The sequence below is a fragment of the Oncorhynchus nerka genome, linkage group LG13 (genome assembly GCF_034236695.1).
Source record: "Oncorhynchus nerka isolate Pitt River linkage group LG13, Oner_Uvic_2.0, whole genome shotgun sequence".
NCBI classification, from domain to species: Eukaryota; Metazoa; Chordata; class Actinopteri; order Salmoniformes; family Salmonidae; genus Oncorhynchus; species Oncorhynchus nerka.
In genome coordinates, this window is record NC_088408.1 from 83,584,900 (window position 1) to 83,609,818 (window position 24,919).

General features: G+C 44.9%; 2 protein-coding genes across 2 annotated transcripts in view; one reads left to right on the forward strand and one right to left on the reverse strand.

Annotated features, from left to right (window-relative positions):
- The window catches only part of LOC115140276 (patatin-like phospholipase domain-containing protein 7), a 36,539-nt gene extending 34,526 nt beyond the window's left edge, over positions 1 to 2,013 (reverse strand). The window contains exon 1 of the mRNA XM_029678566.2: positions 1,693 to 2,013. The gene's annotated coding sequence lies outside the window, so the exon portion shown is untranslated. The remainder of the gene's footprint in view (positions 1 to 1,692) is intronic.
- Positions 2,014 to 2,187: 174 nt separating this feature from the next.
- Positions 2,188 to 24,837, forward strand: LOC115140278 (17-beta-hydroxysteroid dehydrogenase type 3-like). Its single transcript, XM_029678570.2, has 11 exons — positions 2,188 to 2,452; positions 9,850 to 9,896; positions 13,889 to 13,964; positions 14,094 to 14,201; positions 14,631 to 14,698; positions 14,845 to 14,889; positions 15,163 to 15,197; positions 15,388 to 15,469; positions 23,895 to 23,960; positions 24,306 to 24,455; positions 24,562 to 24,837. The coding sequence occupies exons 1-11, from the start codon at positions 2,302 to 2,304 to the stop codon at positions 24,655 to 24,657; spliced, it is 924 nt and encodes a 307-aa protein (XP_029534430.1). The 5' UTR covers positions 2,188 to 2,301; the 3' UTR covers positions 24,658 to 24,837.
- The last annotated feature ends 82 nt before the right edge of the window (positions 24,838 to 24,919 follow it).

The window sequence follows — 24,919 nt, forward strand, 5'->3', positions numbered from 1 at the left end:
AGTACTGTAAATTACTGTACATTACACTGTTTTCACATTAGGCAATACATTTGCTCTACCCATTAAAATTGACTGAACATCAAATGTCCATAATTTCTATCCCATGTGTGATCAGAGATGTGATCATTGAAGACATATTTCACAATGTAATCACGTTTTAAAAAGTAAAGAAACAATGTTTAGCTGGTTGATTTGAAAAGTCATAGTCAATCAATCAATAATATAATAATACTCAGCAAAAATGTTTATCATTCATTTACAATCTTAGAAACTATGAGAATAGAAAGGTTCAGAACTTTGGTGAAACATCACGGTACAGTTGAAAATGAATTGGCAATAGAAATCAAAACGGGATGGTTTTCAGAGATAGATGAGAGGGGTTGAGGGTAGCTAAACAAAAAAATGTAACTAATGTAAAATATACCATGACCATAAAATGTATTCTGTATGTAAAAGCCTAAGTACTGTTGTCCATTACTTTACTCCAATTAGGGGAGGGGTGATAATAAAGAAGGAATATATTTTTAATAAAAACAAATGTTTACACCTCAAAATATGTTCATGTGCCAGAAACAACAATGCAATGCACCCACTAGTGGTCAAAAGGTTTTTGGCACTCCAAAGATACTGTATGGTACACTATTCTGTGGGGTGAATTACAGTACCATTCGAAATACAGCAATGTTCCCAGAATGAACCATAATTTACAGCCTGTTGCAGTAAAACACTTGTAATGCCCCTATCTTATGTTTAGAACTTTTAATTGTGCACACATCTTTCACCGCTGAGTCATTCATGTAAAATCAAAGTTTTTCGTGAAATATCATGACCACATTTTGTTTAGTCACCAATACACCAGATAATGATAGGCTCACCATTTAGTAATTTTAACTACCATTTAATACAATAGCAAAAAATGAAAGATACACATTTCAAATCTGTTCTTTTTAAAGTGCTTAATGGAAAGAGTAGTAGGTGGTAAATATCATTTTCCATTCAGTAAAAAAGAAGTGTCCATTGGCAGGTTGTGAGCAAGTTGGGAAATATGTCAGCCTTACAGTTGAATTGTCCTTATACAGTACATACATAAGACACAATCAGAAGTAGGGGTATTGTAAAGCAGTTGACTACTGTAAAAACCTAGCAAGGTGGTGTCTTCCTTTTATGCCCCATGCAACATTGTACAAGATCACCTTTTCTATGTGACTTGTCAACTGATACAGTTATCGCCTGTCTTCTCTGCTTGAAATTCATCAGCTTACAGTGTATCAATGAAATTCAGATAATGAATTAAATATATTGTTATATACAACCCAGGTATTTCAGCATTGCCTTGTACACTACACTATACTGTTTATTTTAATCGCTATGGTACTATTTTCACAACTATGTGGTGAATTTTCTAAAATGTGGTACAGAACTCCAAACTGTTAAACACTTGTAACACAGCCAGTTTTACATTCAAAACCTTTCATTGTGCATCCATTTTGTTTGTAGACATCTTTCACCACACAATCATTGATCCAACATATGTGTTTACTGTAAACTATAATGAGTACATTGGTTTAATCGCCAAAACATCCTGCTGCTTTGAATCGTTCCATTTCATGTAATTACAGCCATTCAGCAGCCCTGTGCACAACACCGTAGCAAAACCCAAGCTTACTTTATGGCAATAGAGCTCCCTCTCACCTCTAGTGACTGGTTTTGAAGATATTTCCCGACGTCTTCAGGACTTGGACACATGTCCAATTTCGGCGTCAGTCTTGAACGATCTCCTTGTTCTGAAGAAAGCCTGTATGTATTTTCCAACACTAGAAAAGTAAGTCATCTTGATTTAGCTGTGAGGAAATTCATGAGAGCATTTCTAAATTAAGTCACTAATCATTCTGAATTTGATACAGAGAAGTAGAGGCTACATCTGACAAGCTCTCCGTTTTGTCCTTAACTGAAATGGAAGCTGTAGCTTGGCCTGATTGGATTTAATTTGGTGTCTGTTTTTGTGTGGCCTTCTGTGTGTGTGTGTGTGTGTGTGTGTGTGTGTGTGTGTGTGTGTGTGTGTGTGTGTGTGTGTGTGTGTGTGTGTGTGTGTTGTGTGTTTGTGTGTTTTGTTTATGTATCCTTCTCTCTGTGTGTGTGTGTGTGTGGGGGGGGGGGCTATGGAGGGGGGCTATGGACTGGCTATTCCCCGGTCATTCCCCAGTGTTTCTGGCTGAGGAGCTGTAGTGTGGTCAAAGCAGACTGAGTCAGAGTTTGTTGTGGCAGGCAGACAGGCAGTTCTAAAGGGCTAGTCTGTGTGCTATGGATTTCATGGAGGTGTTTTTTGTCTCTCTTGGCACTGCAGTCATGGTCTTTTATGGAGTGAAAATGGTCCGCTTTGCTAAGATGTTTCATCCCAGAGTTTGGTTCCCGCAGCCAGAGTCCTTCTTTACATCCATGGGAGAGTGGGCAGGTGAGCTCTGAGTATGTGTTTAAGCGTGTGTGTTGACATGTTTAACTATACTTGTGGGGACTGTGTGTGTGTGTGTGTGTGTGTGTGTGTGTGTGTGTGTTGCCATTGGAGGCAAAAATAAGTTATAAGTAAGTAATTGGGAAGAATCATCTGTAAGTAATGTCTCATGAAGTGGTTAAACATTTATATGAAAATGTTATACTTGAAATCCTTTCCCTGTTAACACCTTGTGGCATCAACCCTCTGACAAGCTGGCTCTAAGGTATTGCACTGGATGTAAAGAAGTGTGGCAACTTGTGATCACAGTGTGATCTCACTGTGCAAATTATACTGAAGGACAACGAGTTCCATCTGGACCCAGATTAAACCCATTCATTTTTTCCCCAGAGCTTTAAATGTCTGGGTGCCTGGGGAACACTCTGTAAGGTCATTCACAGCCCAGTGGTTCAGTTAGGATATTTTAAAGGGGCAATCAGCAGTTGCTGTATCAATTTTGGACTATAAATTAATAATATGCACCCATTGATTCTTGAAGAATACAACTTCTAAATGCCTCATGAGTTTAGTTCAACGGTCATACCCCATCAGAACCTAAAAGATACGCTTTTTATAATCCAACGTTTGTAAACAAAGTAAACGTAAACAAACACTATATAGCCTCAAAACATGGTTAACACTCAAATGTTGATATCATATATGGTCAGTCCTTGCATCCATAGCTCAGTCTATGAATTTGAGAGTGGTGACATTTCTTCAGCTGTCAGCTGTAAGGTGTAAGGTTTCTTCACTGTTTTATTTGGCGCATGTGACTAATAAAATTTGATTTGATTTGATTTGTTCCATCAGCTTTTTACTGAAACAGGGGCTACTGCTGATTGTCCCTTTAAAGAATAGAGGGGAGTTTAGGTGAGTGAATTAAAGTTGTTTTAAACAGAACTATCAATGTCATGCCATAACTATCAATGCCGTGCCATAACTATCAATGTCATGACACAGCTATCAATGCCATTTTAATGTCACATTGATGTCATCCCCCCAAAGTCAATACTTTGTAGAACCATCTTTTGCAGCAATTACAGCTGCAAGTCTCTTGGGGTATGTCTCTTTAAGCTTGGCACATCTAGCCGCTAGGATTTTTGCCCATTCTTCAAGGCAAAACTGCTCCAGCTCCTTCAAGTTGGATGGAATCCGCTGGTGTACAGCAATCTTACCACAGATTCTCAATTGGATTGAGATGCCGATGGCAGCATGATCCAGCCACCACCATGCTTCACTGTGGGGATGGTGTTCTCGGGGTGATGAGAGGGGTTGGTTTTGCACCAGACATAGAGTTTTCTTTGATGGCCAAAAATATCAATTTTAGTCTCATCTGACCAGAATACCTTCTTACATATGTTTGGGGGAGTCTCCCACATGCCTTTTGGCTTTTTTTTCTCTTTAAGCAATGGCTTTTTTCTTGCCACTCTTCCGTAGAGCCCAGTTTCTGTGGAGTGTACGGCTTAAAGTGGTCCTATGGACAGAAACACCAATCTCCGCTGTGGGGCTTTGCATCTCCTTCAGGGTTATCTTTGGTCCCTTTGTTGCCTCTCTTTGCCTGGTCCGTCAGTTGTGTTGGGCGGCCCTCTCTTGGCAGGTTTGTTATGGTGCCATATTCTTTCATTTTTTAAATAATGGATTTAATGGTGCTCCGTGGGATGTTCAAAGTTTTGGATATATTTTTTTATAACCCAACCCTGATCTGTACTTCTCCACAACTTCATCCTTGACCTGTTTGGAGAGCTCCTTGGTCTTCATTGTGTCAATTGTTTGGTGGTGCCCCTTGCTTAGTGGCGGTGCAGACTCTGGGGCCTTTCAGAACAGGTATATATATATATATATATATATATATATATATATACTGAGATGATCTGCCAGATCCTGTGACACTTAAATAAGGTCCACCTGTGTGCAATCTAACTAATTATGTGACTTCTGAAGGTAATTGGTTGCACTCGATCTTATGTAGGGGTTTCATAGCAAAGGGGGGAATACATATTCACTTACCACTTTTCCATTTTTTTAGACTTACGTGCCTTCAGAACATTTTCACACCCTTTCACTTTTTCAACATTTTGTTGTGTTACAAAGTGGGTTTAAAATTGATTTAATTTAATTGTACAATCTGCACAAACTACTCTGTAATGTCAAAGTGGAAGAAAAATTCTAACATTTGTAAAAATAAATATGAAAAATAAAACACTATCTTGATGTTCAACCCTGTGAGTCAGTACATGTTAGAGTTTTTCTGAGTAAATCTCTAAGAGTTTTGCACACCTGGATTGTACAACATTTAACGTTATTATTTTTTAGATTCTTCATGCTCTGTCAGGTTGGTTGTTGATCATTGCTAGACAGCCATTTTCAAGTCTTACCATATATTTCAAGCGAACAGTGGTACTTAGTGATGTGTTATGTTGGATTTTCCCCAAACATAACACTTAATTTTAAAGTTAATTTCTTTGCCACATGTTTTGCAGTATTACTTTAGTGCATATTTTTAAATATGTATATTCTGTACAGGCTTCCTTCTTTTCACTCTGTCAATTAGGTTTGTATTGTGGAATATTTGTGCACTCTCCTCAAACAATAGCATGGTAATCATTCACTGTAATAGCTACTGTAAATTGGACAGTGAAGTTAAATTAACAAGAATTTAAGCGTTCTGCCCATATCTGACACAGTTGAAGTCAGACGTTTACATACACATAGGTTGGAGTCATTAAAACTCATTTTTCAACCACTCCATACATTTCTTTAACAAACTATAGTTTTGGCAAGTTAGTTAGGACATCTACTTTGTCCATGACACAAGTCATTTTTCCAACAATTGTTTACAGACAGATTATTTCTCATATAACTCACTGTATCACAATTCCAGTGGGTCAGAAGTTTACATACACTAAGTTGACTGTGCCTTTAAACAGCTTGGAAAATTCCAGAAAATTATGTCATGGCTTTCGAAGCTTCTGATAGGCTAATTGACATCATTTGAGTCAATTGGAGGTGTACTTGTGGATGTATCTCAAGGCCTACATTCAAACTCAGTGCCTATTTGCTTGACATCATGGGAAAATGAAAAGAAATCAGCCAAGACCTCAGAATTTTTTTGTAGACTTCCACAAGTCTGGTTCATCCTTGGGAACAATTTCCAAATACCTGAAGGTACCACATTCATCTGTACAAACAATAGTACGCAAGTATAAACACCATGGGACCACGCAGCCGTCATACCGCCCAGGAAGGAGACTCGTTCTGTCTCTTAGAAATGAACGTACTTTGCTGTTGTTCTGGGATTGATTTACATGTTTCGCTCCAAAGGACCTTGTGAAGATGCTGGAGGAAACAGGTACAAAAGTATCTATATCCACAGTAAAATGAGTCCTATATCAACATAACCTGAAAGGCCGCTCAGCAAGGAAGAGGCCACTGCTCCAAAACCGCCATAAAAAAGCCAGACTACGGTTTGTAATTGCACATGGTAACAAAGATGGTACTTTTTGGAGAATCATTCTCTGGTCAGATGAAACAAAAATAGAACTGTTTGGCCATAATGACCATCATTATGTTTGGAGGAGAAAGGGGAGGCTTGAAAGCCAACGAACACCATCCCAACCATGAAGCACGGGGGTGGCAGCATCATGTTGTGGGGGTGCTTTGCTGCAGGAGGGACTGGTGCACTTCACAAAATAGATGGCATCATGAGGGAGGAAAATGATGTGGATATTATGAAGCAACATCTCAAGACATCAGTCAGGAAGTTAAAGCTTGGTCGCAAATGGGTCTTCCAAATGGACAATGACCCCAAGCATACTTCCAAAGTTGTGGCAAAATGGCTTAAGGACAACAAGTCAATGTATTGGAGTGGCCATCACAAAGCCCTGATCTCATCCTATAGAAGAACTGAAAAAGCGGGGGCGAACAAGGAGGCCTACAAACCTGACTCAGTTACACCAGCTCTGTCAGGAGGAATGGGCCAAATTTCACCCAACTTATTGTGGGAAGCTTGTGGAAGGCTACCCAAAGCGTTTGGCCCAAGTTAAACAATTTAAAGGAAATACTACCAAATACTAATTGAGTCTATGTAAACTTCTGACCAACTGGGAATGTGATGAAAGAAATAAAAGCTGAAAGAAATAATGCTCTCTACTATTATTCTGACATTTCACATTCTTAAAATAAAGTGGTGATCCTAACTGACCTAAAACAGGGAATTTTTCTAGGATTAAATGTCAGGAATTGTGAAAATCTGAGTTTAAATATATTTGGCTAAGGTGTATGTAAACTTCCAACTTCCAACATGTTTTAAATTATGTTAAACACCAAATCATGTTAAACACTTTTGCACACAGAGTGAGTCAATGAAACGTATTATGTGACTTGTTAAGCAAATTTTTACTACTGAATTTATTTAAGCCTGCCATAACAAAATGGGTGTACACTTATTGATTCAAGACATTTCAGTTTTTCATTTTGGATGGATTTTGAAAACATAATTTCACTTTGACATCAAGGCTATTGTGTGTAGGCCAGTGATCTAAATGTAATCCATAAAAAATCAGGCTGTAACACAACAAAATGTGGAAAGGATGTGAATACTTTCTGAAACCAGTTCATATAGTCAGACTTATATAGTCAGAAAGTCTCCGAGTCAGTTTCCTAAAAGATCACATCCTGATCTAATATTATACCACACGGTATGGGACATTGAGCGCTACGCAATCAAAATACATACACGCCCACACACCAACTGAAACACGCAGGGACACACACAACTAGTCCTGTGGTCCTGAGGGAGCAGTCAACTGGTGTTACTGGGTCCTCTTCTCCTCTGAGTGTGTTCTGCCTCCCACAGTGCTATAAACTGTGGTGTTCTCTTTCCACATAAAGGACCAACAATACGCAGCCTGACCACCTCCCTTTTCCCAAGCTCTGCTTCTATTCCATTCCAATCCAGCACAGGGGGGAAAAAAGCAATTAGAACAGTATGTTCTGGAGCGTATTATCCTCTTCCTTCCCCTTAACCTGGAGGAGTCTCTCAAGCTCATTTGAAATCAAATGAACATATGTTTGTTTCTCTTTCTCTGTTTCCTTTCACTATCAAGCGTTTTTGAGTGTTCGTGACATGTTTGGTTAGAGTGTGTGAGTATGTGTGTGTTTGTGTAGCCTTCAGTCGGTGTATGTGTGTGTTTGTGTAGCCTTCAGTCTGTGTCTGTGTGTATGTGTGTGTTTGTGTAGCCTTCGGTATTTGTCTGTTTGTGTAGCCTTCAGTATTTGTCTGTGTGTGTGTGTTTGTGTAGCCTTCAGTGTGTGTCTGTGTGTGTGTGTTTGTGTAGCCTTCAGTGTGTGTCTGTGTGTGTGTGTGTTTGTGTAGCCTTCAGTGTCCAATACCGTGTTGTTTCTAATTCTTCCTCTGTGGGAAGTTGTTGGTGCGTTAAGATGTGCTTTGCGTCTGTTCTTGCTTCATCTCTCTGCCCTGAAGCAATGCAGGAGAAGACAAGAGGAGGAAAACAGACAGTCTGGACATTGTACATTCAGAGGAGACTGGATATACTTCCGCTAGCTACTGAGGGAGAAAGACACGCAGGCTAGCTTGGACAGCCCTAAGACCACTCAGATACTGCTGCCTTTGTTATTTTAAGGTCAATAAACAATGCAGCCTTAACATCCCTCCCTTCCCCTCAGAGTGGAACATACCAGGGCTTCTGTGGTAGAGTTTGATTCGAAGGTTCTCGAAGGCTGGAGTTGTTATTCTGAACTTTTATGTTCACTATCACTGTGTGTTTGTGTTCCCAAGCATAAACAATTAGTGAATTCCATTAGTCAAATACAAACAACAATATTCTTCTGGCCTGTTGGTTTACCGAGGCATGGTGAAGACGAACATTTGTAGTTTTTGTTCGCTCTTCAAGCCAGGCACTGCCTCATGGTCAGAAAGCATGGATGAGTTTGTTACTGGGACCACAGAGAAATAAACACCGGACTGCAAATACCGCAGCAATATTGAAAACACTCCAAATAATTATGCAATTTATGAAAGTAATGTATCTCTTTTGCTAGCATGACACTGCTAGCATGACACTGTATAACAATTAATAGTCCAAATCTGAAATTGTAGTGTTTTGCTTAGTTGCCCAATACAATTAACCCTGAATTCTGTATCCATGGACGCAAACCAGACATTCATTCTAAATGTTCCATTGCCATACTGGCTGACAACGTTCTTATCCCTTGCTTGCTTGATAGCCAACTATGACTAACTTACAGTCACGTCAAACAGTGCAGCCAGAATAATAGTTTAAGCTGTTTTCTAGTGACATTGTTTTGGATACATCCATAACAATGAGCAAATGAAGCACGATTTCGCCTGTGCTCTCTCATTAGGACACTGTTGTTCAGAGGAACTAGCCAACAACACAGCTAACACAATAACCTCAAACTGAAGCTGGAAAGACTGCAAACTAGCTACACTTTGTTTCGTTTGACCTTTTTTCAATTGACATTTCTTTGTAAATATCCATAAAAATGATGCCAGCTGATTCATGATTTCGACTGGCTGAGAAACTCTGCCTGTCTCTCTCTCGTCCCGACTCCCAACACGTTCATTACTATGGGACAGCTGGAGATCCAATTTAAATATTGAAACAATGTTTTATTAAGTGTCAGAGAGACAGAAAGCAAGGTTTGTACAAATCTCTGCTGTTGAAAACGAAATGTTAGTCTAAAAGAAATGTGAGATAATGTCTAGATGTTTTTTATAGTGGAGATCAAGTTTATAAGGTGCCTGGCTGGGCTGATGAGACAGTGGATTGTGCAGTCAGATGGAACAGAGTAAATAGGCATTTAACGTTGTAGATTTAGCCGGTGGTAACTTGTGGAATAGACTCCAGCTGGAATGCAGTTTTAACCAATCAGCATTCAGGATTAGACCCACCCATTGTATAATGTCAGTGTATAAAACACACAGACAGTTCTAGAATGAGTACATACTGCATGTGTGTGCGTGAACAGAAATCAGAGTCATCAGGACAAAGGTCAAATTAAACACACAGAGACTGATCTCCTGTTGGTTCTCTGTCCTTGCGGTCCTTTTATCAGAACTGAGGAACACGCTGTATGTATATGAGTACACTGTGTCAGGACAAGATAGCACATGCAAACAAACACAGAAGAAAATTCCTATTTTTATTGTCTGCAGGAGAGGAGAGGGAAGAGGAAAGGGAAGTTCTAAGTGGAGCAGTACACCCATGCTGTGGTGAATGAAGCCTGTAGTGGTGGGAAATGTTACTGCCTGGTTACTTCTATCAGCTATGTGGAAAGATATTTCCAGTGACATCCTATCCCACCTTCCTCTGTTGCAGTGGTCACTGGTGGGTCAGATGGAATAGGGAGGGCATATGCCTTTGAAGTAAGTTCCCATTGTTGTTTCTGAATATGCCTGTGACATCCCACCTGTCCATCACTTTCTCCTACGGTTTAATGCCACCTGTCTGTCCATCACTGACTCTTGGTTTCTCAAATGATTGCCTCGCCTCGTTCACCAACTACTTCTCTGATGGAGTTCAGTGTGTCAAATCGGAGGGTCTGTTGTCCGGACCTCTGGCAGTCTCTATGGGGGTGCCACATGGTTCAATTCTTGGACCGACTCTCTTCTCTGTATACATCAATGATGTCGCTCTTGCTGCTGGTGAGTCTCTGATCCACCTCTACGCAGACGACACCATTCTGTATACCTCTGGCCCTTCTTTGGACACTGTGTTATTAACAACCCTCCAGGCAAGCGTCAATGCCATACAACTCTCCTTCCATGGCCTCCAATTGCTCTTAAATACAAGTAAAACTAAATGCATGCTCTTCAACCGATCGCTGCCTGCACGTGCCCGCCTGTCCAACATCACTACTCTGGACGGCTCTGACTTAGAATACGTGGACAACTACAAATACCTAGGTGTCTGGTTAGACTGTAAACTCTCCTTCCAGACCCACATCAAACATCTCCAATCCAAAGTTAAATCTAGAATTGGCTTCCTATTTCGCAACAAAGCATCCTTCACTCATGCTGCCAAACATACCCTTGTAAAACTGACCATCCTACCAATCCTCGACTTCGGCGATGTCATTTACAAAATAGCCTCCAATACCCTACTCAACTAATTGGATGCAGTCTATCACAGTACAGTGCCATCCGTTTTGTCACCAAAGCCCCATATACTACCCACCATTGCGACCTGTACGCTCTCGTTGGCTGGCCCTCGCTTCATACTCGTTGCCAAACCCACTGGCTCCAGGTCATCTACAAGACCCTGCTAGGTAAAGTCCCCCCTTATCTCAGCTCGCTGGTCACCATAGCATCACCCACCTGTAGCACGCGCTCCAGCAGGTATATCTCTCTGGTCACCCCCAAAACCAATTATTTATTTGCCCTTCTCTCCTTCCAGTTCTCTGCTGCCAATGACTGTAACGAACTACAAAAATCTCTGAAACTGGAAACACTTATCTCCCTCACTAGCTTTAAGCACCAGCTGCCAGAGCAGCTCACAGATTACTGCACCTGTACATCGCCCATCTATAATTTAGCCCAAACAACTACCTCTTTCCCTACTGTATTTATTTTATTTTATTTATTTTGCTCCTTTGCACCCCATTATTTTTATTTCTACTTTGCTCATTCTTCCACTGCAAATCTACCATTCCAGTGTTTTACTTGCTATATTGTATTTACTTTGCCACCATGGCCTTTTTTTTGCCTTTACCTCCCTTATCTCACCTCATTTGCTCACATTGTATATAGACTTGTTTCTACTGTATTATTGACTGTATGTTTGTTTTACTCCATGTGTAACTCTGTGTCGTTGTATCTGTCGAACTGCTTTGCTTTATCTGGCCAGGTCGCAATTGTAAATGAGAACTTGTTCTCAAGTTGCCTACCTGGTTAAATAAAGGTGAAATTAAAAAAAAATAATAATAATAAAAACTCCTGTGGTTCAACCCTACCTGTCTGTCCATCACTAACTCCTGTGGTTCAACCCTACCTGTCTGTCCATCACTAACTCCTGTGGTTCAACACTACCTGTCTCTCCATCACTAAGTCCTGTGGTTCAACCCTACCTGTCGTTCCATCACTAACTCCTGTGGTTCAACACTACCTGTCTGTCCATCACTGACTCCTGTGGTTCAACCCTACCTGTCTGTCCATCACTAACTCCTGTGGTTCAACACTACCTGTCTGTCCATCACTAACTCCTGTGGTTCAATCCCAACTGTCTATTTATCACTAACTCCTGTGGTTCAACACTACCTGTCTATCCATCACTGACGCCTGTGGTTCAACCCTACCTGTCTGTCCATCACTAACTCCTGTGGTTCAACACTACCTGTCTGCCCATCACTGACTCCTGTGGTTCAACCCTACCTGTCTGTCCATCACTAACTCCTGTGGTTCAACACTACCTGTCTATTTATCACTAACTCCTGTGGTTCAACCCTACCTGTCTGTCCATCACTAACTCCTGTGGTTCAACCCTACCTGTCTGTCCATCACTGACTCCTGTGGTTCAACCCTACCTGTCTGTCCATCACTGACTCCTGTGGTTCAACCCTACCTGTCTGTCCATCACTGACTCCTGTGGTTCAACCCTACCTGTCTGTCCATCACTGACTCCTGTGGTTCAACACTACCTGTCTGTCCATCACTAACTCCTGTGGTTCAACCCTATCTGTCTGTCCATCACTAACTCCTGTGGTTCAACCCTACCTGTCTGTCCATCACTAACTCCTGTGGTTCAACCCTACCTGTCTGTCCATCACTGACTCATGTGGTTCAACCCTACCTGTCTGTCCATCACTGACTCCTGTGGTTCAACACTACCTGTCTGTCCATCACTAACTCCTGTGGTTCAACACTACCTGTCTGTCCATCACTAACTCCTGTGGTTCAACCCTATCTGTCTGTCCATCACTAACTCCTGTGGTTCAACACTACCTGTCTGTCCATCACTGACTCCTGTGGTTCAAACACTACCTGTCTGTCCATCACTAACTCCTGTGGTTCAACACTACCTGTCTGTCCATCACTGACTCCTGTGGTTCAAACACTACCTGTCTGTCCATCACTAACTCCTGTGGTTCAACCCTATCTGTCTGTCCATCACTAACTCCTGTGGTTCAACACTACCTGTCTGTCCATCACTAACTCCTGTGGTTCAACCCTACCTGTCTGTCCATCACTAACTCCTGTGGTTCAACCCTATCTGTCTGTCCATCACTAACTCCTGTGGTTCAACCCTACCTGTCTGTCCATCACTAACTCCTGTGGTTCAACCCTACCTGTCTGTCCATCACTGACTCCTGTGGTTCAACACTACCTGTCTGTCCATCACTAACTCCTGTGGTTCAACCCTACCTGTCTGTCCATCACTAACTCCTGTGGTTCAACCCTATCTGTCTGTCCATCACTAACTCCTGTGGTTCAACACTACCTGTCTGTCCATCACTGACTCCTCTGGTTCAAACACTACCTGTCTGTCCATCACTAACTCCTGTGGTTCAACCCTACCTGTCTGTCCATCACTGACTCCTGTGGTTCAAACACTACCTGTCTGTCCATCACTAACTCCTGTGGTTCAACCCTATCTGTCTGTCCATCACTAACTCCTATGGTTCAACACTACCTGTCTGTCCATCACTAACTCCTGTGGTTCAATCCTACCTGTCTGTCCATCACTAACTCCTGTGGTTCAACCCTACCTGTCTGTCCATCACTAACTCCTATGGTTCAACACTACCTGTCTATTTATCACTAACTCCTGTGGTTCCCACCTACCTGTCTGTCCATCACTGACTCCTGTGGTTCAACACTACCTGTCTGTCCATCACTAACTCCTGTGGTTCAACCCTACCTGTCTGTCCATCACTAACTCCTGTGGTTCAACCCTACCTGTCTGTCCATCACTAACTCCTGTGGTTCAACACTACCTGTCTGTCCATCACTAACTCCTGTGGTTCAACCCTACCTGTCTGTCCATCACTAACTCCTGTGGTTCAACCCTACCTGTCTGTCCATCACTAACTCCTGTGGTTCAACCCTACCTGTCTGTCCATCACTAACTCCTGTGGTTCAACACTACCTGTCTATTTATCACTAACTCCTGTGGTTCAACCCTACCTGTCTGTCCATCACTGACTCCTGTGGTTCAACACTACCTGTCTGTCCATCACTAACTCCTGTGGTTCAACACTACCTGTCTGTCCATCACTAACTCCTGTGGTTCAACCCTACCTGTCTGTCCATCACTAACTCCTGTGGTTCAACACTACCTGTCTGTCCATCACTAACTCCTGTGGTTCAACCCTACCTGTCTGTCCATCACTAACTCCTGTGGTTCCCTCCCACTTGTGCAGCTGGCAGGACGTGGGCTGAACGTGGTGATCCTGAGCAGAACCAAGGACAAACTGGATCGGGTGGCACTGGAGATAGGTGGGAGGAACTAACATCCTTCTTCTTCTGGGATGAGCAACATTGTCATTGGGGACTGTTTAGATGTTAGGTCAATGGGATCAATGATGTATCTATTGATCTTCATTCCGTGACATTGCTCTTTCACAGAAGAAACCACGGGTCAGAAAGTGAAAGTGATCGTAGCTGACTTCACTGAGGATGACATGTACGAGTGCATTAAGGAGAAGCTGAAAGACTTAAATATTGGTGTATTAGGTACGTGGTTTTCAGATTTTTGTAAGTGCAGTAAGTTAAAAATGAGTTTATAAACGGGGTGGTTTGAGCTCTAAATGATGATTGGCTGAAAGTCATGCTATATCAGACTATATTCCACGGCTATGACAAAACATATCTATATTTTGAAGGTTCTAATTACGTTGGTAACCAGTTTTTAATAGCAATAAGGCACAATAAGGGTTTGTGGTATATGGCCAACATACCACAGCTAACGGCTGTTTCCAGGTATTCCGTGTTGCGTTGTGTGTTCAGAACAGCCCTAAGCCTTGGTACATTGGCCATATACCACACCTCCTTGGGACTTATTGCTTAAGTATAGTATTATAAATAAGACAAGGAGAAATAATGATCTCCAAAAATGGTCTACCTAATGTCAATGAAAGTTAACATTTGATCCAATCCACACAGTGAATAACGTGGGGATTCTACCCAGTCATATTCCCTGCAAGTTCCTGCAGACTAAATACCTGGAACAGGTGAGAGGAGTCAGACACTATTGGTTATCTATTAGCCTGTCCTCGTACCTCACATGTCCTCTCACCTACATTGATGTTACCTGGTGGGAGACGGAAGACAAGGAAAGGGAAACACACTTCACTATTGTATTTTTTTTTCCTTCCAGAAAATTACTAAAGTGATCAACTGCAATGTGAAAGCCTTGGTCAAGGTGGGTAGACTTACTGCTATTGAATTGCATCAGGTGTTTATGCTTAAAAAGGTATACCTCAGGATGTTGGCAATGACGCCCTTTATCTACTTCCCCAGAGTCAGATGAACTCTTGGATACCATTTTTATGTCTCTGTGTCCTGTATGAGGGAAGTTATAGATTGTTTCACGGGCCAATGATAACTAGCGTTAGCGCAATGAGTGGAAGTCTATGGGTATCGCTTTAGGTGTCTTCTTGTTTTTAACGGACTTGTCTTATACTTTATCCCACAGATGTGCCAAATAGTCCTGCCAGGGATGGAGATGAGGTGTTTTTGGAGAGAGGTTTTCCTCAATATAATATTGAGACTTCACACTGTCAATTAATCAAAAGTCCAGTTTACTGAAATTGTCTGTTGATTGCTTGATGAACATATGTTGATGAATGTTAGGAGTAGAGCTTGAGTAGTCCTGACCAGAGCCATGTATTTGGATGTATATTCTCTTATGCCCTTACAGAGGGAAGGGAATGATCGTGAACATCTCCTCTGGTGTGGCCAGTGTTCCTTCCCCCATATACACCATGTACTGCGCATCAAAGGCTAGTACATATCTGTTCTGTCTTTCACTTTGAAATCGCTTCTCTTAGCTTAATTTAAGTACAGGATGATCAGTAAGTTGTTGAAAAATTATTCTGGAATTAGTGTAACATTTAACATTTACATTTAAGTCATTTAGCAGACGCTCTTATCCAGAGCGACTTACAAATTGGTGCTTTCACCTTATGACATCCAGTGGAACAGCCACTTTACAATAGTGCATCTAGGTCTTTTAAGGGGGGGGAGGGGAGAAGGATTACTTTATCCTATCCTAGGTATTCCTTAAAGAGGTGGGGTTTCAGGTGTCTCCGGAAGGTGGTGATTGACTCCGCTGTCCTGGCGTCGTGAGGGAGTTTGTTCCACCATTGGGGGGCCAGAGCAGCGAACAGTTTTGACTGGGCTGAGCGGGAACTGTACTTCCTCAGTGGTAGGGAGGCGAGCAGGCCAGAGGTGGATGAACGCAGTGCCCTTGTTTGGGTGTAGGGCCTGATCAGAGCCTGGAGGTACTGAGGTGCCGTTCCCCTCACAGCTCCGTAGGCAAGCACCATGGTCTTGTAGCGGATGCGAGCTTCAACTGGAAGCCAGTGGAGAGAGCGGAGGAGCGGGGTGACGTGAGAGAACTTGGGAAGGTTGAACACCAGACGGGCTGCGGCGTTCTGGATGAGTTGTAGGGGTTTAATGGCACAGGCAGGGAGCCCAGCCAACAGCGAGTTGCAGTAATCCAGACGGGAGATGACAAGTGCCTGGATTAGGACCTGCGCCGCTTCCTGTGTGAGGCAGGGTCGTACTCTGCGGATGTTGTAGAGCATGAACCTACAGGAACGGGCCACCGCCTTTATGTTATTTGAGAACGACAGGGTGTTGTCCAGGATCACGCCAAGGTTCTTAGCGCTCTGGGACGAGGACACAATGGAGTTGTCAACCGTGATGGCGAGATCATGGAGCGGGCAGTCCTTCCCGGGAGGAAGAGCAGCTCCGTCTTGCCGAGGTTCAGCTTGAGGTGATGATCCGTCATCCACACTGATATGTCTGCCAGACATGCAGAGATGCGATTCGCCACCTGGTCGTCAGAAGGGGGAAAGGAGAAGATTAATTGTGTGTCGTCTGCATAGCAATGATAGGAGAGACCATGTGAGGTTATGACAGAGCCAAGTGACTTGGTGTATAGCGAGAATAGGAGAGGGCCTGGAACAGAGCCCTGGGGACACCAGTGGTGAGCACGTGGTGAGAGACGGATTCTCGCCACGCCACCTGGTAGGAGCGACCTGTCAGGTAGGACGCAATCCAAGCGTGGGCCGCGCCGGAGATGCCCAACTCGGAGAGGGTGGAGAGGAGGATCTGATGGTTCACAGTATCGAAGGCAGCCGATAGGTCTAGAAGGATGAGAGCAGAGGAGAGAGAGTTAGCTTTAGCAGTGCGGAGCGCCTCCGTGATACAGAGAAGAGCAGTCTCAGTTGAATGACTAGTCTTGAAACCTGACTGATTTGGATCAAGAAGGTCATTCTGAGAGAGATAGCGGGAGAGCTGGCCAAGGACGGCACGTTCAAGAGTTTTGGAGAGAAAAGAAAGAAGGGATACTGGTCTGTAGTTGTTGACATCGGAGGGATCGAGTGTAGGTTTTTTCAGAAGGGTGCAACTCTCGCTCTCTTGAAGACGGGAGGGACGTAGCCAGCGGTCAGGGATGAGTTGATGAGCGAGGTGAGGTAAGGGAGAAGGTCACCGGAGATGGTCTGGAGAGAGAGGAGGGGATAGGGTCAGCGGGCAGGTTGTTGGGCGGCCGGCCGTCACAAGACGCGAGATGTCATCTGGAGAGAGAGGGGAGAAAAAGGTCAGAGCACAGGGTAGGGCAGTGTGAGCAGAACCAGCGGTGTCGTTTGACTTAGCAAACGAGGATCGGATGTCGTCGACCTTCTTTTCAAAATGGTTGACGAAGTCATCTGCAGAGAGGGAGGAGGGGGGAGGGGGAGGAGGATTCAAGAGGGAGGAGAAGGTGGCAAAGAGCTTCCTAGGGTTAGAGGCAGATGCTTGGAATTTAGAGTGGTAGAAAGTGGCTTTAGCAGCAGAGACAGAGGAGGAAAATGTAGAGAGGAGGGAGTGAAAGGATGCCAGGTCCGCAGGGAGGCGAGTTTTCCTCCATTTCCGCTCGGCTGCCCGGAGCCCTGTTCTGTGAGCTCGCAATGAGTCGTCGAGCCACGGAGGCGGGAGGGAGGACCGAGCCGGCCTGGAGGATAGGGGACATAGAGAGTCAAAGGATGCAGAAAGGGAGGAGAGGAGGGTTGAGGAGGCAGAATCAGGAGATAGGTTGGAGAAGGTTTGAGCAGAGGGAAGAGATGATAGGATGGAAGAGGAGAGAGTAGCGGGGGGAGAGAGCGAAGGTTGGGACGGCGCGATACCATCCGAGTAGGGGCAGTGTGGGAAGTGTTGGATGAGAGCGAGAGGGAAAAGGATACAAGGTAGTGGTCGGAGACTTGGAGGAGTTGCAATGAGGTTAGTGGAGGAACAGCATCTAGTAAAGATGAGGTCGAGCGTATTGCCTGCCTTGTGAGTAGGGGGGAAGGTGAGAGGGTGAGGTCAAAGAGGAGAGGAGTGGAAAGAAGGAGGCAGAGAGGAATGAGTCAAAGGTAGACGTGGGGAGGTTAAAGTCGCCCAGAACTGTGAGAGGTGAGCCGTCCTCAGGAAAGGAGCTTATCAAGGCATCAAGCTCATTGATGAACTCTCCGAGGAACCTGGAGGGCGATAAATGATAAGGATGTTAAGCTTGAAAGGGCTGGTAACTGTGACAGCATGGAATTCAAAGGAGGCGATAGACAGATGGGTAAGGGGAGAAAAGAGAATGACCACTTGGGAGAGATGAGGATCCCGGTGCCACCACCCCGCTGACCAGAAGCTCTCGGGGTGTGCGAGAGCACGTGGGCGGACGAAGAGAGCAGTAGGAGTAGCGGTGTTGTCTGTGGTGATCCATGTTTCCGTCAGAGCCAAGAAGTCGAGGGACTGGAGGAGGCATAGGCTGAGATGAACTCTGCCTTGTTGGCCGCAGATCGGCAGTTCCAGAGGCTACCGGAGACCTGGAACTCCACGTGGGTCGTGCGCGCTGGGACCACCAGATTAGGGTGGCTGCGGCCATGCGGTGTGGAGCGTTTGTATGGTCTGTGCAGAGAGGAGAGAACAGGGATAGACAGACACATAGTTGACAGGCTAGAGAAGAGGCTACGCTAATGCAGAGGAGATTGGAATGACAAGTGGATTACACGTCTCGAATGTTCAGAAAGTTAAGCTTACGTAGCAAGAATCTAATTGACTAAAATGATTAAAATGATAGAGTATTGCTGGGGTAGGCTAGCTGCGTTGTTGACACTACCCTAATCAAGTCGTACCGTTGAGTGTGAAGTTTCTACAATGCTGCTTATCGGGAGCTAGCTGGCTAGCTAGCAGTGTTGGTTACGTTACGTTGCGTTAGGAGAACGACAATAGCTGGCTAGCTAACCTAGAAAATCGCTCTAGACTACACAATTATCTTTGAAACAAAGACGGCTATGTAGCTAGCTATGTAGCTAGCTACGATCAAGCAAATCACACCGTTGGGACTGTAATGAAATGAAATGAAAAAGTGATACTACCTGTGGAGCGACGCGGAATGCGACCGGAATGCGAAAGTTCTATTCAGTAGACGTTGGCTGGCTATTGGCTAGCTAGGAGTGTCTCCTACGTTAAGGATGACAAAATAGCTGGCTAGCTAACCTCGGTGAATTAAGATAATCACTCTAAGACTACACACTCTAAACTACACAATTATCTTGGATACGAAGACAGCAAAGACAACTATGTAGCTATCTAATACTACACTAATCAAGTCGTTCGGTTGAGTGTGATAGTTACTACAGTGCTACGGTAGCCGGTGAACGTATGCTAGCTGGCTAGCTGCTAGGCAGATAGGAGGGCGACGAAATACGATAATAACGCAATTATCACTCTAAGACTCCACACTCTAAGCTACACAATTATCTTGGATACGAAGACAGCAAAGACAACTATGTAGCTAGCTATGTAGCTAGCTAACACTACACTAATCAAGTCGTTCAGTTGAGTGTGATAGTTACTACAGTGCTACGGTAGCCGGTGAACGTATGCTAGCTGGCTAGCTGCTAGGCAGATAGGAGGGCGACGAAATACGATAATAACGCAATTATCACTCTAAGACTCCACACTCTAAGCTACACAATTATCTTGGATACGAAGACAGCAAAGACAACTATTTACATTTACATTTAAGTCATTTAGCAGACGCTCTTATCCAGAGCGACTTACAAATTGGTGCATTCACCTTATGACCTCCAGTGGAACAGTAGTGCATCTAAATCTTTTCAGGGGAGGGGGTGAGAGGGATTACTTTATCCTATCCTAGGTATTCCTTAAAGAGGTGGGGTTTCAGGTGTCTCCGGAAGGTGGTGATTGACTCCGCTGTCCTGGCGTCGTGAGGAGTTTGTTCCACCATTGGGGGCCAGAGCAGCGAACAGTTTTGACTGGGCTGAGGCGGGAACTGTACTTCCTCAGTGGTAGGGAGGCGAGCAGGCCAGAGGTGGATGAACGCAGTGCCCTTGTTTGGGTGTAGGGCCTGATCAGAGCCTGGAGGTACTGAGGTGCCGTTCCCCTCACAGCTCCGTAGGCAAGCACCATGGTCTTGTAGCGGATGCGAGCTTCAACTGGAAGCCAGTGGAGGGAGCGGAGGAGCGGGGGTGACGTGAGAGAACTTGGGAAGGTTGAACACCAGACGGGCTGAGGCGTTCTGGATGAGTTGTAGGGGTTTAATGGCACAGGCAGGGAGCCCAGCCAACAGCGAGTTGCAGTAATCCAGACGGGAGATGACAAGTGCCTGGATTAGGACCTGCGCCGCTTCCTGTGTGAGGCAGGGTCGTACTCTGCGGATGTTGTAGAGCATGAACCTACAGGAACGGGCCACCGCCTTGATGTTAGTTGAGAGCGACAGGGTGTTGTCCAGGATCACGCCAAGGTTCTTAGCGCTCTGGGAGGAGGACACAATGGAGTTGTCAACCGTGATGGCGAGATCATGGAGCGGGCAGTCCTTCCCGGGAGGAAGAGCAGCTCCGTCTTGCCGAGGTTCAGCTTGAGGTGGTGATCCGTCATCCACACGGATATGTCTGCCAGACATGCAGAGATGCGATTCGCCACCTGGTCATCAGAAGGGGGAAAGGAGAAGATTAATTGTGTGTCGTCTGCATAGCAATGATAGGAGAGACCATGTGAGGTTATGACAGAGCCAAGTGACTTGGTGTATAGCGAGAATAGGAGAGGGCCTAGAACAGAGCCCTGGGGACACCAGTGGTGAGCACGTGGTGTGGAGACGGATTCTCGCCACGCCACCTGGTAGGAGCGACCTGTCAGGTAGGACGCAATCCAAGCGTGGGCCGCGCCGGAGATGCCCAACTCGGAGAGGGTGGAGAGGAGGATCTGATGGTTCACAGTATCGAAGGCAGCCGATAGGTCTAGAAGGATGAGAGCAGAGGAGAGAGTTAGCTTTAGCAGTGCGGAGCGCCTCCGTGATACAGAGAAGAGCAGTCTCAGTTGAATGACTAGTCTTGAAACCTGACTGATTTGGATCAAGAAGGTCATTCTGAGAGAGATAGCGGGAGAGCTGGCCAAGGACGGCACGTTCAAGAGTTTTGGAGAGAAAAGAAAGAAGGGATACTGGTCTGTAGTTGTTGACATCGGAGGGATCGAGTGTAGGTTTTTTCAGAAGGGGTGCAACTCTCGCTCTCTTGAAGACGGAAGGGACGTAGCCAGCGGTCAGGGATGAGTTGATGAGCGAGGTGAGGTAAGGGAGGAGGTCTCCGGAAATGGTCTGGAGAAGAGAGGAGGGGATAGGGTCAAGCGGGCAGGTTGTAGGGCGGCCGGCCGTCACAAGACGCGAGATTTCATCTGGAGAGAGGGGAGAAAGAGGTCAGAGCACAGGGTAGGGCAGTGTGAGCAGAACCAGCGGTGTCGTTTGACTTAGCAAGCGAGGATCGGATGTCGTCGACCTTCTTTTCAAAATGGTTGACGAAGTCATCTGCAGAGAGGGAGGAGGGGGGGAGGAGGATTCAGGAGGGAGGAGAAGGTTGCAAAGAGCTTCCTAGGGTTAGAGGCAGATGCTTGGAATTTAGAGTGGTAGAAAGTGGCTTTAGCAGCAGAGAGAAGAGGAAAATGTAGAGAGGAGGGAGTGAAAGGATGTCAGGTCCGCAGGAGGCGAGTTTTCCTCCATTTCCGCTCGGCTGCCCGGAGCCCTGTTCTGTGAGCTCGCAATGAGTCGTCGAGCCACGGAGCGGGAGGGGAGGACCGAGCCGGCCTGGAGGATAGGGGACATAGAGAGTCAAAGGATGCAGAAAGGGAGGAGAGGAGGGTTGAGGAGGCAGAATCAGGAGATAGGTTGGAGAAGGTTTGAGCAGAGGAAGAGATGATAGGATGGAAGAGGAGAGAGTAGCGGGGGAGAGAGAGCGAAGGTTGGGACGGCGCGATACCATCCAGTAGGGGCAGTGTGGGAAGTGTTGGATGAGAGCGAGAGGGAAAAGGATACAAGGTAGTGGTCGGAGACTTGGAGGGGAGTTGCAACGAGGTTAGTGGAAGAACAGCATCTAGTAAAGATGAGGTCGGCGTATTTCCTGCCTTGTGAGTAGGGGGAAGGTGAGAGGGTGAGGTCAAAGAGGAGAGGAGTGGAAAGAAGGAGGCAGAGAGGAATGAGTCAAGGTAGGCGTGGGGAGGTTAAAGTCGCCCAGAACTGTGAGAGGTGAGCCGTCCTCAGGAAAGGAGCTTATCAAGGCATCAAGCTCATTGATGAACTCTCCGAGGGAACCTGGAGGGCGATAAATGATAAGGATGTTAAGCTTGAAAGGGCTGGTAACTGTGACAGCATGGAATTCAAAGGAGGCGATAGATAGATGGGTAAGGGGAGAGAAAAGAGAATGACCACTTGGGAGAGATGAGGATCCCGGTGCCACCACCCCGCTGACCAGAAGCTCTCGGGGTGTGCGAGAACACGTGGGCAGACGAAGAGAGAGCAGTAGGAGTAGCAGTGTTGTCTGTGGTGATCCATGTTTCCGTCAGTGCCAAGAAGTCGAGGGACTGGAGGGAGACATAGGCGGAGATGAACTCTGCCTTGTTGGCCGCAGATCGGCAGTTCCAGAGGCTACCGGAGACCTGGAACTCCACGTGGGTCGTGCGCGCTGGGACCACCAGATTAGGGTGACGCGGCCACGCGGTGTGGAGCGTTTGTATGGTCTGTGCAGAGAGGAGAGAACAGGGATAGACAGACACATAGTTGACAGGCTACACAGAGGCTACGCTAATGCAAAGGAGATTGGAATGACAAGTGGACTACACGTCACGAGTGTTCAGAGAGTTAAGCTTACGTAGCAAGAATCTTATTGACTAAAATGATTAAAATGATACAGTACTGCTGAAGTAGGCTAGCTGGCAGAGGCTGCGTTGTTGACTAAGTAGGCTAGTTGGCATTGGCTGCGTTGTTGACACTACACTAATCAAGTCGTTCCGTTGAGTGTAATAGTTTCTACTGTGCTGCTATTTGGGGCTAGCTGGCTAGCTAGCAGTGTTGATTACGTTACGTTGCGTTAAAAGAACGACAATAGCTGGCTAGTTAACCTAGGAAATCGCTCTAGACTACACAATTATCTTTGATACAAAGACGGCTATGTAGCTAGCTATGTAGCTAGCTACGATCAAACAAATCAAGCCGTTGTACTGTAATGAAATTAAATGAAAAATGTGATACTACCTGTGGAGCGAGCGAAATGCGACCCAGTTGTTGAGTGCAGAAGTTCTGTTCGGTAGGCGTTGGCTAGCTGTTGGCTAGCTAGCAGAGTCTCCTATGTTAAGGACGACATAAAACTACACACTCTAAACTACACAATTATCTTGGGTACGAAGACAGCAAAGACAACTATGTAGCTAGCTAACACTACACTAATCAAGTCGTTCAGTTGAGTGTAATAGTTGTGCTGCTAATCGGTAGACGGTGGACTAGCTAACGGTGGACGTTAGCTAGCTGGCTAGCTGCAGGGCAGTGTAGACTGCGTTAGGACGACGAAATACGATAATTACGCAATTATCTATGATACAAAGACGGCTGTGTAGCTAGCTAAGAAGGAATCGCTAAGATTAGACAAATCAAACCGTTGTACTATAATGAAATGTAATGAAATGTAATACTACCTGCGGACCGAGTGCAGATGCGACCGCTCGCTCCAACCCGGAAGTGCTAGAACTAACTATGTAGCTAGCTATGTAGCTAGCTAACACTACACTAATCAAGACGTTCAGTTGAGTGTGATAGTTACTACAGTGCTACGGTAGACGGTGAACGTGTGTAACAAATAATCAAAGTGATTTCAATGTTTCTATGTGTCGGTCTTTGTCCAGGTGTTTGTGGAGAGGTTCTCTCAAGGTCTGCAGGCTGAATATAAAGCTAAAGGAGTCATGATACAGGTGCAGTGATACATCTAAGCATCAGTGTGCATGGATCTATTTTACATTCATATGAAAGGGGGAAGGGTGCTCAAATGATCCGTATGTGCACTGACTGTGTACTGGGGATCTGCTATCAGAGCTGGGGTGAATTCTATAGAAATTCAGTCAGTTTAGCTGGTGAATTGAAATTCTAGCTTAATCAATCATTTAAATAAGTACTCAAGGGAAATAAATGCCACTTTTCAATTGGAAGTTGAATTCACTTCCACACTTGACTGATTTGAAATGGAAATGAGCTCTGACTTTGTCTGCTCTATTTGTCTGATTTACTCTATTTATCATTCCTGTATCTCTGTGTCACAGGCAGTGGCTCCCTTTGGCGTGTCCACCCCCATGACAGGCTACCAGAAGCCCAACATGGTGACCCTGACAGCAGAGGACTTTGTCAGGTCGTCCCTGGAGTACCTCCTAGCCGGGGACAAGACCTACGGCAGCATTTGTCACACAGTACTGGTAAAACACACGAGAACATGTACAGATTTGGAAAGGAGAAGTATTTACAGTGTATAGTCAGAGCCATCACTGAAACCATGCCACTTGCCTCTCTCCTCTCCTACAGGGTTGGATGGTAAAGACTGTTCCCAAGCAGATCCTCCATAGTGAGAGCATGCAGGACAGTCTACTGGAATATGTGAAGAAAAGACTGGGGAAATAGGTGATAGATCACACATACACTATTTTGTCATCATATACTGTGCTTTCAGAAAGTATTCACACCCCTTGACTTTTTCCACATTTTGTTGTGTTACGGCCTGAAATTGATTAAATTGAGATTGTGTAAATGGCCCATAATGTTTTTAGACATTTTTACAAATGAATAAAAATTTAAAGCTGACATTTCTTGAGTCAATAGGTATTCAACCCCTTTGTTATGGCAAGCCTAAATAAGTTCAGGAGTAAAAATGTCCTTAACAAGT

Coding starts and splice junctions, on each gene's coding strand:
- LOC115140278 (XM_029678570.2), top strand. CDS start 2,302: ATGGATTTCATGGAGGTGTTTTTTGTCTCTCTTGGCACTGCAGTCATG. Junction 15,198..15,387: donor CTGCCAGGGATGGAGATGAG/GTGTTTTTGGAG, acceptor ATGCCCTTACAG/AGGGAAGGGAATGATCGTGA. Junction 24,456..24,561: donor GCATTTGTCACACAGTACTG/GTAAAACACACG, acceptor CCTCTCCTACAG/GGTTGGATGGTAAAGACTGT.